The 13,586-nt window shown below is 49.7% G+C and overlaps 1 protein-coding gene across 3 annotated transcripts in view; it reads left to right on the top strand.

Moving 5' to 3' along the window:
- Positions 1 to 13,586, top strand: part of LOC128403693 (mothers against decapentaplegic homolog 4-like) — a 33,808-nt gene that overhangs the window by 2,467 nt on the left and 17,755 nt on the right. For 2 of the 3 annotated variants that reach the window (XM_053368701.1, XM_053368699.1), the window contains exon 2: positions 13,127 to 13,381. In XM_053368701.1, the coding sequence (XP_053224676.1) occupies positions 13,145 to 13,381 (237 nt within the window). In that variant the 5' untranslated portion in view covers positions 13,127 to 13,144. Of the gene's footprint in view, positions 1 to 4,710; positions 5,160 to 13,126; positions 13,382 to 13,586 lie in introns of those variants that run through there. The other variant, XM_053368700.1, reaches the window with a different exon arrangement.

Raw genomic sequence — 13,586 nt, 5'->3', positions numbered from 1 at the left:
TGCGTTCCCACACCTGCTCCTCACGCAATATTTCCATCTCTGCCCCATGAATTCTGGTGTTTGTTTTTTTCCCATTTGCAAATGCTCCTTTCAGAAAAACACCAGCTCCGTGTTCTCCCTTATAAGGAAAGATTGCCACGTTTGGGACTCTTTCGTTTAGAGAAAAGGCGACACGGTTTATAAAACGATGTGTGGCATGGAGGAAGCGAGTAAAGGAAAGCTTTTATCCCTCATAACACCAGAAGTCGTGGAAGTTCAGTGAAGCTGAATGTTGGAAGATTCAGGAAAGATAAACATTCAGCGCTTAGTTAAGACTATGGAACTCATAGCCACTGGAGGCAGCGATGGCCACCAACTCTGTTTGTTGACATCCGTCTGTCTTGAGAGACAATGGAGGGGAGTCAAACCAGCACCAAAGTGACCTCCTTGGGGCACAAGCCTGGGCTGTGTGTCTGGAGGTCCTGGGCTGCATAGACCCCCCCTCTCAGCCTCACTGATGTAGTCAAAAAATAAAACAGCAATACATTTGACCCCAGCTTGGCTGCAGGAGTTGCTGGAAGGAGGCGTACAAGGTGCCATCCAACCGTCTTAGGGGCTCCACTCTGGATTTGTGTAGAATTTATTCCTGAGCCTTTTCTTTTCCCAAAGGTAGAGGTTTAGGATCAGAGTTTTCCTTCTTCTAGGTGGGCTCCCTTCCCAGGTGGACGAGCCCCATCGGCCCCTCACTTCCTTCTACATCAGGGGTCAGCACGCTTTTTCAGCAGGGGGCCAGTCCACTGTCCCTCAGACCTTGGGGGGGCATACTATATTTTTTTTTGGGGGGGTGAACAAATTCCTAGGCCCCACAAATAACTCAGAGATGCATTTTAAATACAGTCATACCTCGGTTTGAAGTAGCTTCGGGTTGAGCGTTTTCGGGTTGCGCTCTGCGGTGACCCGGAAGTAACAGAGCGCATTACTTCTGGGTTTCGCCACTCACGCATGCACAGACGCTCAAAATGACGTCACGCACATGCACGGAAGCGGCAAATTGCAACACACGCAGACTCGGGTTGCGTTCGCTTCAGGATGCAAACGGGGCTCCGGAACAGATCCCGGTCGCATCCAGAGGTACCACTGTAAAAGCACACATTCTACTCATGTAAAAACACCAGGCAGGCCCCACAAATAACCCAGAGATGCATTTTAAGTCAAAGGACACATTCTACTCATGTAAAAACACGCTGATTCCCTGACCATCCATGGGCCAGATTTAGAAGGCGATTGGGCCGGATCTGGCCCCCAGGCCTTCGTTTGCCTACCCATGTTCTACAGCCTTCTCGATCATTGGACCCACCATTGCTTTCATTTGCTCAATCTGCCTGTCTTCGCATGCAGGGGAAGCCCCTAACTCACCGAGGGTTTGAGACCCACTGACTCCTCTCATCTGCTTTAGCCAGCCAGTCAAAGCTGTTTCCCGGGGTGTGGGCGCTGTCGCATGGCGACAGCTTCTGGGAGCCACAGGTGAGAGCTGAGTGCAGGGAGGGGACCAAAGGTGGACAAACTGCCCCAGAAGGAGCATGGTGTGCCCCCCATCAGAGGCACTAGTAAAGTAAAGATACCCCTGACCATTAGGTCCAGTCATGGCCGACTCTGGGGTTGCGGCGCTCATCTTGCTTTATTGGCCGAGGGAGCCGGCGTACAGCTTCCGGGTCATGTGGCCAGCATGACTAAGCCGCTTCTGGCGAACCAGAGCAGTGCACGGACAACGCCGTTTACCTTCCCTTCCCTTTACCTTATCTACTTGCACTTTGAGGTGCTTTCGAACTGCTAGGTTGGCAGGAGCTGGGACCGAGCAACGGGAGCTCACCCCGTCACAGGGATTGGAACCGCTGACCTTCTGATCGGCAAGCCCTAGGCTCTGTGGTTTAACCCACAGCATCACCTACGTCCCATCAGAGGTACTGTACTACCTCTCCCCTAACCCCCCCCCCAACTCTGATGGCTTTATAAGAGGATTGGACAGATTCATGAAGGACAGCCTGGATAGCTCAGCTGCTTAGAGCATGGTACTAATAATGCAAAGGTTGCAGGTTCGATCCCCATAAGGGTAAGCTGCGTATTCCTGCAATGCAGATGATCTTCAGGGTCCCTTCCAATTTTATGATGTCTATGATCAATGGCTCTGCCGGAGGCAGTGATGCTTTCGAATCCCACAGGAGGGGAGAGTTGCTCTTGTGGTCAGATCCTGCTTCCGGGTTCCCCAGTGGCTGCTGTGAGAACAGGATGCCGGACAAGATGGGCCATTGGTCTGATCTAGCAGGCTCTTCCTATGCTCCCCTTAAACTTCTAACGCCCCCCAAAGAAGGATGCTTATTTTCTGAATTAAAATCGGAATTGCCTGTGACTCTCGCATCTCCCCAAAACGGTTGACCTGGGGTAATCAGTGTGAATGGTGACCCTCCGGAGATTGTGGATTACAACTCCCATCATCCCTGAACTTTGGCAGTGCTGGATGGGGCTGGTGGAGTACACAAAAGTCTGGCGGGTGCAGCCTTGAGAGAGAGCCCTCAGCCTGAGCTACCGTATTTTTTGCTCTATAAGACGCACCCGGCCATAAGACGCACCTAGTTTTTAGAGGAGGAAAACAAGAAACAAGAAAGCAACACAAAGCCTCTTGAGCGAAGTGACAGGAGCGCTCCGGCTGCGCTCAAGAGGCTTTGCGTGGCTATCCCTGAAGCCAGGAGAGCAAGAGGGATCAGTGTGCACCGATTCCTCTTACTGTTCTGGCTTCTGGGATAGCTGCGTAGCCTGCATTCGCTCCATAAGACGCACACACATTTCCCCTTACATTTTAGGAGGGGGAAGTGCGTCTTATAGAGCGAAAAATACGGTGCTTTGCAGGGTTGTTGTGCAGGTTAAGAAGGGGGAGAATCCTTCATTCTTTGTAGGAAGGGTGAACCAAAAAAAAAAAAAAAAGGTAACAGATACTAAATAAATGAAGGAGGCAAAATTTGGGCAGTGAATCACCCTGAGTTACAGAGGACAGGTGCCTCCACAGCTAGTATTTTGGGGTTTTTTGTGCCATGAAAGTCTTTTACACATTTAGTCAGTCTGACACTTTAGTCTGCGCCTGGCACGCACTTTGGGAAATGTTGATAGGGACTTTCTGGCTCAAGTCAAGGTTTCTGCTGCCTGATTTTGATGCTGAAAGGCTGAAACTCAACAGGTGCGGTTCCCAACTCTACCCCCCCCCCCCGACCTGGGACACGACAATGTGGGGAGCCAAGGCCTGTGAATTGGTGGGAGGAAAGAGAGACTGCACTGATCTTATATAAGTCTCAGGAAGAGAGGTAATAACCAGGGGATATTACAGGGGAGAGGGACGCGGGTGGCGCTGTGGGTTAAACCACAGAGCCTAGGACTTGCCGATCAGAAGGTCGGTGGTTCAAATCCCAGCAACGGGGTGAGCTCCCGTTGCTCGGTCCCTGCTCCTGCCAACCTAGCAGTTCGAAAGCACGTCAGAGTACAAGTAGATAAATAGGTACCATTCCTGCGGGAAGGTAAACGGCGTTTCCGTGCGCTGCTCTGGTTCGCCAGAAGCGGCTTAGTCATTCTGGCCACATGACCCGGAAGCTGTACGCCGGCTCCCTCAGCCAGTAAAGTGAGATGAGCGCCGCAACCCCAGAGTCGGCCACGACTGGACTTAACTGTCAGGGGTCCCTTTACCTTTTTATTATAGGGGAGAGCGAGGAATAGAAGCTGCTCAGTTATTGTTGTTAAGTTCTGGAAGAGAGAAGAAGGGCTAAAGGGGTAATCCTAGCTATGGTTGCCCCGATTGGGAAAGGAAGCAGGATCTGGTGAATAAAGAATGGATGGGGAGCCTCAGGTCTGGGCACTGAATGTGGCCCTCCAGACTTCTTTCTCTGGCCCTCGGGGCATTTCCCAGGCCTTCGCTGGTCCTGCTTCATGCTAGGTTTTTTGGAGGAGGCTGACCGGAATGTGTCCTGAAACTCTGCACATGCCCCTTGGGTTCCCTGGACAGAGGATAGAGAGGTAGGTGCAGGTGTAGAAGAAACTCACCTGCCATACAAAGGTGAAATTTGCATCTCTTGCCCCGCCTACTTCCCCATAGCCCCTCCCACCCCTCAGCCCTGGCTTACAGGTTCGAGTGCGGTGTAGGAGCTTACAGTGCCTGGGAATTCAGGGATATCTTTTTTTTTAAAAAAAGTTGTGTGTCCTTGTTTATCAATTTGATCCTTTTACATGGTTTTATATGCCCTTGTATTTTATGCATCTTATACATTACTGTTATTTCCATTGATTATAGTTTAGTAATTATTGCAATTCTTCAGAGTGGATTTGCTTAATTATCATTTTCAGATTTTCAATTTTGCTGTTTACTATTGCATTCTAATGGATTGCTGAACACTGCTTTCTTGGATAGAAGCTGTTTGTTCCAAAGTTAGGTCTTTAATATGACATTTTCATATTGGATCAGATTGTGATCAGGCGCGTGTGTGAACTCTGCCGCCTCTTTTGCTGTTTCCCGGCTTTGCAAACCCGCCTCGCGCGTAGTAATCTGGAAAGGCGGTGTGCAAATCAAAACGAACAGAGATGGCAACGTCCAGGGTTCGAATCCTACCCACTCAGCCATCCCCGCGCTCTCCGGCCAGCCTACCTTCCAGGGTTGTTCTAAGGACCAACCAGGGAAGGGAGATCTCCTGGAATAAGAAAAACGGGGGTGGAAATGTCAATAAATATCTCGTTCGGTTGAGAGAGAGGCGGGAGATGGGGAAGCGGGAGGGCGGCAGGGGCTGCGCTCAGCCTGACCCCGTGGAGAATTCGCTATTTGCTTTTTCCCATCTCCCTCCCTCTCCCCCCCTCTCTCTCCCCCCGAGGCGAAGCTGCGGCTGACAGCATGACTAGCAGGCAGGCGATTGTCTGGCTCGACTGTGTTTAGTCTGCGCCTTCGCCGCCGCCTCCTTCCCCGTCTTTCGCTCCCATTTGGAGAAGGGAGCGCAAAGAGAGCGCGCGCGCCTCTCCAAAAGCAGCCGCCGCCACCGACGCGCGTCCCGCCGCCTTCAAGGGGGGCTTAATCCGCCTGCCACGTCCAGGGGAGCATGCCTGAACCCCGCGGAGAGCCTCCGTGCACCCCGGAGAGGGATCGCCCATAGCCGGTGAGTCCCCCCCCCGTTTGATTTGGCAGGAGGGTCTCCCGCATCGCTGCCCCCCAAGCTTTCCACGCCACTTCTGGGCAGCGGGGTCCGGAGTTTCCTCTCCTCCAGCTTCAGATCGCTGCCCCTCTCTTTCCCTACCCCCACCCCACTTCTCCGGGAGGGGCCGTAGCAGCTCATCTCCTTGGCCTGCAGAAAGTCCCAGGCATCGCCAGGTAGGGCTGGGAGGAGAGGCCCCTGCCTGAGGGTTTGTGCTTTGTTAAAAACGATGAGGACTAGAGGCTTGCATTGTTTATGAGGAAAGGGTGCAGCGCGGTGGCTTTGCACGCAGGCGGTCCCGGGTTCGATCCACGATGGCATCTCCGGGTAGGGCACACACACGCGGTCCTGCCTGAAGCCCTGGAGAGCTGCTGCCGGCCCGTGTTGACAATACTGAGCTAGATAGACCAACCGTCTGACTCAGTGTAAGGCAGTTTGTTGTGTTTCTGTGTCATTTCGATATGATTCCCGCCTCTAAGTCTGTACCTGGATGTGCTGCTTGGGGGACATTTATATGTTTGACTGGGCTACATTATCCCCACCAGCTTTGACCCGTGCTTGGGCCCAAAGAGAAAGTGCGGGGAGAGAAAGAACCCAGGAGTCCCGGACCTCACATTCCACTCCTCCACCACCACGAGTCTTCCCTCTGCTCACCTCTAACCACTAGGCTCTACTTCTCTTCTGAGCGAAAGAACCCTGGGTTGAGTTTGATGCTCTTTCTGCCCTGAGCAGACACAGTCAAACAAAGCAGGCTAGTTTTTAACTGCTGATTTCAATGTGTGTCTACTCAGCGTGGGATAAACACTGCACCCCAATATTATCTGCCCACCCAGAACATGGAAGACAAAAACAAAACAAAACCTCTAGTCGATCTGCTCTTTCCCCTTTTTCTCTTTCCCCAGGGAGCTCAGACTGGTGAATAAATATCCTTCTCTTCTGAAACTTATTAAAGGGCAGGGAATCTTGCACGTGACCCACCCACAGTCTCCAGTTTTTCTGCCGCGATGGCTGGGCGTCACGCCTCTCTGTCCCTCCTTCCAAAGTTACAGGGAGGAATCCTTTACCCCTCGCATGACTCCCGTCATCCTGGCACAAGCACGTTCCTTTATTGATGCTACATCCGTTCTTTTTTTATTCCAGGATTAGGTGGGCGACGGTCACCTCCCTGAATGTGGCCTTAAGCCAAGTCAAAATGTTGGTCTGTTCAGCTCGGACTGGCAGTGACTCTTCAGACTCTGGGTATCTTCTGTGTGTGCAAAGCATATTCTCAACCAATGACTTTGTGGCCTTTCCTTTAAATGTAACACTAAGCTTGTAGTCCTCATGGTCAAATGTATTCTGTGTTGTAAAGGGACCCCTGACCATTAGGTCCAGTCGTGACCGACTCTGGGGTTGCGGCGCTCATCTTGCTTTATTGGCCGAGGGAGCCGGCGTACAGCTTCCAGGTCATGTGGCCAGCATGACTAAGCCACTTCTGGCGAACCAGAGCAGCGCACGGAAACGCCGTTTACCTTCCCGCTGGAGCGGTACCTATTTATCTACTTGCACTTTGACGTGCTTTTGAACTGCTAGGTTGGCAGGAGCAGGGACTGAACAACAGGAGCTCACCCCGTCGCGGGGATTCGAACCGCCGACCTTCTGATCGGCAAGTCCTAGGCTCTGTGGTTTAACCCACAGCGCCACCCGCGCATTGCACGGGGTTGGACTAGATGAACCTTGGGGTCCCAAATCTACAATTCTAATAAAGGCCTGATTTAAATGCGGATGTAGGAATCCGCCTTGTGCTGACTCAGACCATTGCTCTGTCCGGCTCAGCGGTGACTGTTTTTCCACCTCACTCCTTCCAGAGATTTTTGTCTTATGTCTCACGTAGGTTCGTTTCTGGCTTAGATATATCTTTGACCAGCGAGGCTGGTCAGTTACGTTCCAAAGAACCTCAGCTTTATTTTCCTTTCTAAGCCGGGCAAACTTACTAGCTCTCATGGTTCTAAGCAAGGATAGAAGATAGGCGGGTGCAATCTCAGAAAGCCTCGGGAAGTTTCGGAATGAGGTGCCCGTCCTTTAGGAGAGAATCGGTGGCTCTCCAGACATCACTCGACTACAACTCCCATTATCCATGACCGCTGGGTGCGCTGCACGATGGGAGTTGGAGTCCCACAATATTTGGAGAGTTCCCTGTACCGCTTTAGAAGTCGGATACTTCAGAGCCTTGCTCATGGCCCCTTATCTCTGCTCTCTGTGAATTCCAGAATAATTCCTGGAAAGTAGTAAAAGCATTTGCATAATAAATTGGGTCAAGGCAACAGAGGTTTTGCTGGAAATCTGCATAATGTAAACATGCTTATATAAAGTGTAGTACAGGCAGCCCTCTTCCTGAAGGGACTCTGAAGGGACCCAGTTTGTGTCTGTGTGTATAGTAGGGGAGGGAGATATATATAAATGGGAACGTTGCCAGCCCTGACCCAAATCTCTGCTCCAGTCCTTAAGAACCTAAGAAGATCTTTGTTAGGTCAAATGCCCATCTAGCCCAATATCCTGACTCTGAAAGGAAGAAGCAACAAAGCCCACAAGCAACAGCCCACCCCTGCTCTCTCTTCCTAGTACCTGGCCTTTGCAGGTAATAATAATAATAATAATTTTTATTTATACCCCGCCCTCCCCAGCCAAGGCCGGGCTCAGAGCGGCTTACAAGCAAAGTTAAATGATTACAACTTAAAAACAAAATTAAAAATACAACATTAAAATATTGAAACATTAAAATATGAAAATGTAGCCTCATCGCAGGAGGAGAAGGAAAAGAAAAAAAGAAAGAGAGGGAGGGAGGGAATCAAATTGGCTCCAAGCCAAAGGCCAGGCGGAACAACTCTGTCTTACAGGCCCTGCGGAAAGAAATCAGTTCAGTAGACTGCGTGTGAATAGGGAGGCTTCATTCTCAACAGCCATGGCTATTTCTGTAAGGAGAGCCCTGCTGGATTAACTCGTCCCTGTTTCCAGGAGGCCTGTAGGAAGCCCACTGTTTATACCCACCCCCCAGGACAGGAACTTAAGAGGTAGACTGTCCCTGGACCAGGAAGCTCAGTTTATTCACGGCCCATGTCTCTTCCACCCCCAGCTGTTGACCTCTGTTTCTGAAGCAAACCAATGACCGCCCTTCTTCACCTATTAGCATATATTTCCCATCATGCACTTCCCCCAAAATGCTTCAAGAGACTCCCCACCCCACCAAAATCCAGTGCTGAGTGCATCAGCGTTTGCAGTGAGTAATCTGGTATTCAGCTCAGTAATCTGGTATTCAGCTCAGATATTGTGATGATTTCAATTTATACAGCGCTCAGTTGGTTAGAGCGCGGTGCTGATAACTTCAATGTTGCAGGTTCGATCCTAATAATAATAATAATAACAATTTATTTATACCCTGCCCATCTGGCTGCATTTCCCCAGCCACTCTGGGCGGCTTTCAGCAGAATATTAAAATACAATAGTCTTCCCTAAACAGGGCTGCCTTCAGATGTCTTCTAAAAGTCTGGTAGTTGTTTTTCTCTTTGACATCTGGTGGGAGGGCGTTTCACAGGGCAGGTGCCACCACCTAAAAGGCCCTCTGCCTGGTTCCCTGTAACTTCACTTCTCGCAGTGAGGGAACCACCAGAAGGCCCTCGGCGCTGGACCTCAGTGTCCGGGCAGAACGATTGGGGTGGAGACACTCCTTCAGGTATACTGGACCGAGGCCATTTAGGGCCTTAAAGGTCAGCACCAACACTTTGAATTGTGCCCCGAAATGTACTGGGAGCCAATGTAGGTCTTTCAGGACTGGTGTTATGTAGTCTTGGCACCCGCTCCCAGTCCCCAGTCTAGTTGCCTCATTCTGGATTAGTTGTAGTTTCCGGGTCACCTTCAAAGGTAGCCCCACGTAGAGCATATTGCAGTAGTCCAAGCGGGAGATAACCAGAGCATGCACCACTCTGGCAAGGCAGTCCGTGGGCAGGTAGGGTCTCATCCTGCGTACCAGATGGAGCTGGTAAACATATGGGACAGTTGCTTATTCCTGCATTGTGAGGGGTTGGATGAAATGGTCCTTAAGGTCCGTTATAACTGTGATTCTATGACTCTATGAAAAGATCCCCGGGCGTTTTACCACATTAAGAACACATTTTACAGAGCATAATAATAATAAAACACAGCGGCACCTCGGTTTCAGAACGTTGACAAACGTTTCGGTTTTCAAACGCCACAAACCCGGAAGCAAATGCTTCGGTTTTCAAACGCGCCTCGGAAGCCGAACATGAGACGTGGCTTCCATATTGAGTTTTCTGTTTTGAGGCTTCCGTACTGAGTTTTCGGCTTTTAGACATTTCGGAACCCAAACAGTCTCCTGGAATGGATTACATTTGGAAACTGAGGTACCGCTGTGATCATGTGAGCATAATCTTACAAGCATCCTAAGAATGCCCCCTTTCGGTAAAAAGGATCGAGTAAGTTTCTAGCCCTCAGTGGGTAGTGGAGAGCGATAATCTAACAACACGAGAGCTGCTGGATCAGGCCCAAGGGCCATCTGATCTCACACTGGCCAGCCAGAAATCTTAATGGGAAGCCCACAAGCGAGGACTAAGCTCAACAGCGTGCTCCCCGCATGCGATTCCCAGCATACTGCCTCCGACAGTGTAGTTAGAGCATGGGTAGACATACTAAGGCCCAGGGACAGGATCCGGCCCAATCACCTTCTAAATCCGGCCCGTGGACAGTCCAGGAATCAGTGTGTTTTTACATGAGTAGAATGCATCCTTTTATTTAAAATGCATCTCTGGGTTATTTGTGGGGCCTGCCTGGTGTTTTTACATGAGTAGAATGTGTCCTTTTATTTAAAATGCATCTCTGGGTTATTTGTGGGGCATAGGAATTTGTTCATTCCCCCCCCCCAATATAGTCCGGCCCCCCACAGGGTCTGAGGGACAGTGGTCCGGCCCCCTGCTGAAAAATTTTGCTGACCCCTGTGTTAGAGCATAGCCATTGGTAGCTTTATCCTGCGTTCATTTGCCTAATGCTCTTCCAAATTATCCATCCAAATGTTTTGCTGTCACTACATCTTGCAGGAGCACATTTGCTGTAAAACCTGCGCTCTGTGTGTGTTATCAGTATTTGTGACAAAGTGTTTGGAATTGAGCTCAGAGCTCCTCCACCAACGGACATCCCTTTTCATTAAAACAGAAACAAGCAAATTTCTAGTTCTCAAGGCAATGCAGATAAGTTTGAATCATTTGGGAGGGGGTTGTTTTGTATTCCCCCCCCCCAGTTCATACTTGCCCTTGACACACAAAAAGCAATCACGTGAATTTTTTAAAGCAATGTTATAGAATCCTTGAACTGTGGCAGGTTTTACCAGGTCCCCCCCCCAACAGCTTGAAATTGTTTATGTGTGCTAAAACATTTCCCTGAACTGTTGAGGGTCCCATAAACACACCATGCATTTAAAACATGTGGCTTTGCCCAAAGAATCCTGGAAACTGTAGTTTGCCCCTCGCAGGGCTACAATTCCCAGCACCCTTAACAGGTCCCAATATCAGTCCTTGTGGGACTCTACTTTCCACATCTCTCCATTGGGAGCAGTGTCCATTTACCGTCTTTTTTGCTCTATAAAATGTGTGTGCGTCTTATGGAGCGAATGCAGGCTGTGCGGCTAAGCCAGAAGCCAGAACAGGGAGAGGGAGCGCTGCACAGCGCTCCGTCTCGCTGTTCTAGCTTCAGGGTTAGCGGCGCAAAGCCTCCGCAGGGCAGCGGGGTGCCTTCATCCCGCTGTCCTGTGGAGGCTTCGTTGGCTGTCCCAGAAGCCAGATCCCTCTTGCTGTTTTGGCTTCTGGGATTCAGAATCCCCCCCCCTTATTTCCTCCCCCCCAAAACTAGGTGCGTCCTATCATCTGGTGCGTCCTATGGAGCGAAAAATACAGTGTTTCTTCTCTCTAGTTCCTGTTCCTTCTCCAGTTGTCAACCCACCAGCCCTTTCATCTCATGTTCCCAAATAATCAGGAGTCTTTGGTGTGTATGACTTTATCAAAAGTCTTTTTTTTTTTAAGCCCACAATAATGACTGGATCCACCTCTATAAGCCTATTGACACTCTCAAAACTCTCCCGGGTTGGTGTGACGGGACCTATCCTTCAAGCAGCCTTGCTGGTTCTGCTTCAACAAGGCTTGTTCTTCATCTGTTCGCTAGTTACCGTATTTTTCACTCTATAAGACGCACTTTTCCCCTCCTAAAAAGTAAGGGGGAATGTGTGTGCGTCTTATGGAGCGAATGCAGGCTTTGCGGGCTATCCCAGAAGCCAGAACAGCTAGAAGAAGAAGAAGAGTTTGGATTTGATATCCCGCTTTATCGCTACCCGAAGGAGTCTCAAAGCGGCTACCATTCTCCTTTCCCTTCCTCCCCCACAACAAACACTCTGTGAGGTGAGTGGGGCTGAGAGACTTCAGAGAAGTGTGACTGGCCCAAGGTCACCCAGCAGCTGCAGGTGGAGGAGCAGGGAATCGAACCCGGTTCACCAGATTACGAGTCCTCCGCTCATAACCACTACACCACACTGGCTCTAGAGGGAGCGCTGCGCCACGCGAAGCCTCTGCAGGCTCTCTCACTTCCCACACCTCCCGCAAAAGCCCCCAAGAGCCGCGCTCCCTTTAAAGAGCCGCGCGGAGCGTGTGTGCGGCTCTTGGGGGCTTTTCCCCGAGGAGGAACAGTGATAGGCTGCCCTTCTCCCTCCTCGGGGAAAAGCCTGCAAGCGCCGCACACATGGTCCGCGCGGCTCTTTAAAGGGAGCGCTGAGCGAGCCTGGGATGTATACAGGCTCTGCTCAGCGCTCCCTTTAAAGAATATTTTTTCCCTTGCATTCCCCCTCTAAAAACTAGGTGCGCCTTATGGTCAGGTACGTCTTATGGAGCGGAAAATACGGTAATTCTGTCTTCAGCAAGGCTTTCCACCAGTTTTCCTGAATCTGGTTGTTGTTTTAAAAATTATTATTGTAAGTTTGTTTAGTAAAAGAATTTTGTAAGTTTATTTACTAAAAGAGTTTCGTCAGCCAAAAAAAAAAAGGGCTCCCGGAGCATTTTACAAGTTCACTAAAAACAGAAAAGAAACCCAATCTCTGTCCTCAGGTTTATAATCTAATAAAACACAACATGGTGTTTTGAGTCTGGAGGCTGCCAGCCTTTTGAAATACTGCCTGGAGCATTGAGCAGCCCTTGAATAAAGTGTTCCCGCCCCGTAGCTTGAAAGATTCGGACAACCTATTGTTTGTTTATTGATTTTATTTTGTGAAATTTAGACACTGTTCAATTGTAAAAAATAAAGAAAGAAATAAAGAAATCCAAGGTAGCTCAGCTGGGTAGAGCTTGGTACTGATAATGCCAAGGTCGCAGGTTCGATTCCCGTATGGGACAGCTACATTGCAGTGGGGTCAGACTAGATGATCCTCAAGCTCCCTTCCAATTCTACGATTCTAATAAAATTATCTCTCTTTTTTTTGTCTATTGTAATTTTAACTTCTCAGAAGTCTTAAGCTGTTGTTGTCCATTTTTCCTATTGACGATTTCATTGCTTTATCTCCCCGCTCCCGCAAACTGCTTTGAAATAAAATGAATAAAGTGATTTTTAAAAAGTTAAATTAGAAACAGTGTAAAACACACACCAGTGTTCTGGATACCCGGGCAGGCTTCTCTAAACGAAAACCTTTTTAGCTGATGCTGAAAAGAAGGGAAGGGACCTGCCTGATATCAAGTGGCAATGAGTTCCAAAGTTCAATTAAAAGATCAATTTCTTCCTTGGGGAAACTTGACAAATTGTGTATCTCCATTATTATTATTATTATTATTATTATTATTATTATTATTATTATTTGGTGTGGGGGAGGCTGATGGCTGTCTGCTTGGCTTCTCCCCCCCCCCATCCAGAACGACGCTGCTCCCGCCATGTCCCTGAGCCAGCCCAGCAGCAGCGATGCGTGCCTGAGCATTGTGCACAGCCTGATGTGCCACCGGCAGGGTGGGGAGAACGAGTCGTTCGCCAAGCGGGCCATCGAGAGCCTGGTCAAGAAGCTGAAGGAGAAGAAGGACGAGCTGGACTCCCTCATCACGGCCATCACCACCAACGGCGCACATCCCAGCAAGTGCGTCACCATCCAGCGCACCCTCGATGGCCGCCTGCAGGTAAATCTGTGGTTTTTCGGGGTGGCATAGCCTGCGCATGGGAACAACAGCGCCACTACCGCCCCACCACCTCAGCTAGAGGCATTACCGTCTCCCCACTGAGGCCACATTCACACGACACATTTAAAGCGCCATGATACCACTTTATTATTTTTTTAAATTAATTTTTATTTTATTTTTTCAAAAAATAGAAATTAAACAAAGC

The sequence above is a fragment of the Podarcis raffonei genome, chromosome 16 (assembly GCF_027172205.1).
Source record: "Podarcis raffonei isolate rPodRaf1 chromosome 16, rPodRaf1.pri, whole genome shotgun sequence".
NCBI classification, from domain to species: domain Eukaryota; kingdom Metazoa; phylum Chordata; class Lepidosauria; order Squamata; family Lacertidae; genus Podarcis; species Podarcis raffonei.
This window is presented reverse-complemented; position numbering and strand designations above follow the sequence as displayed.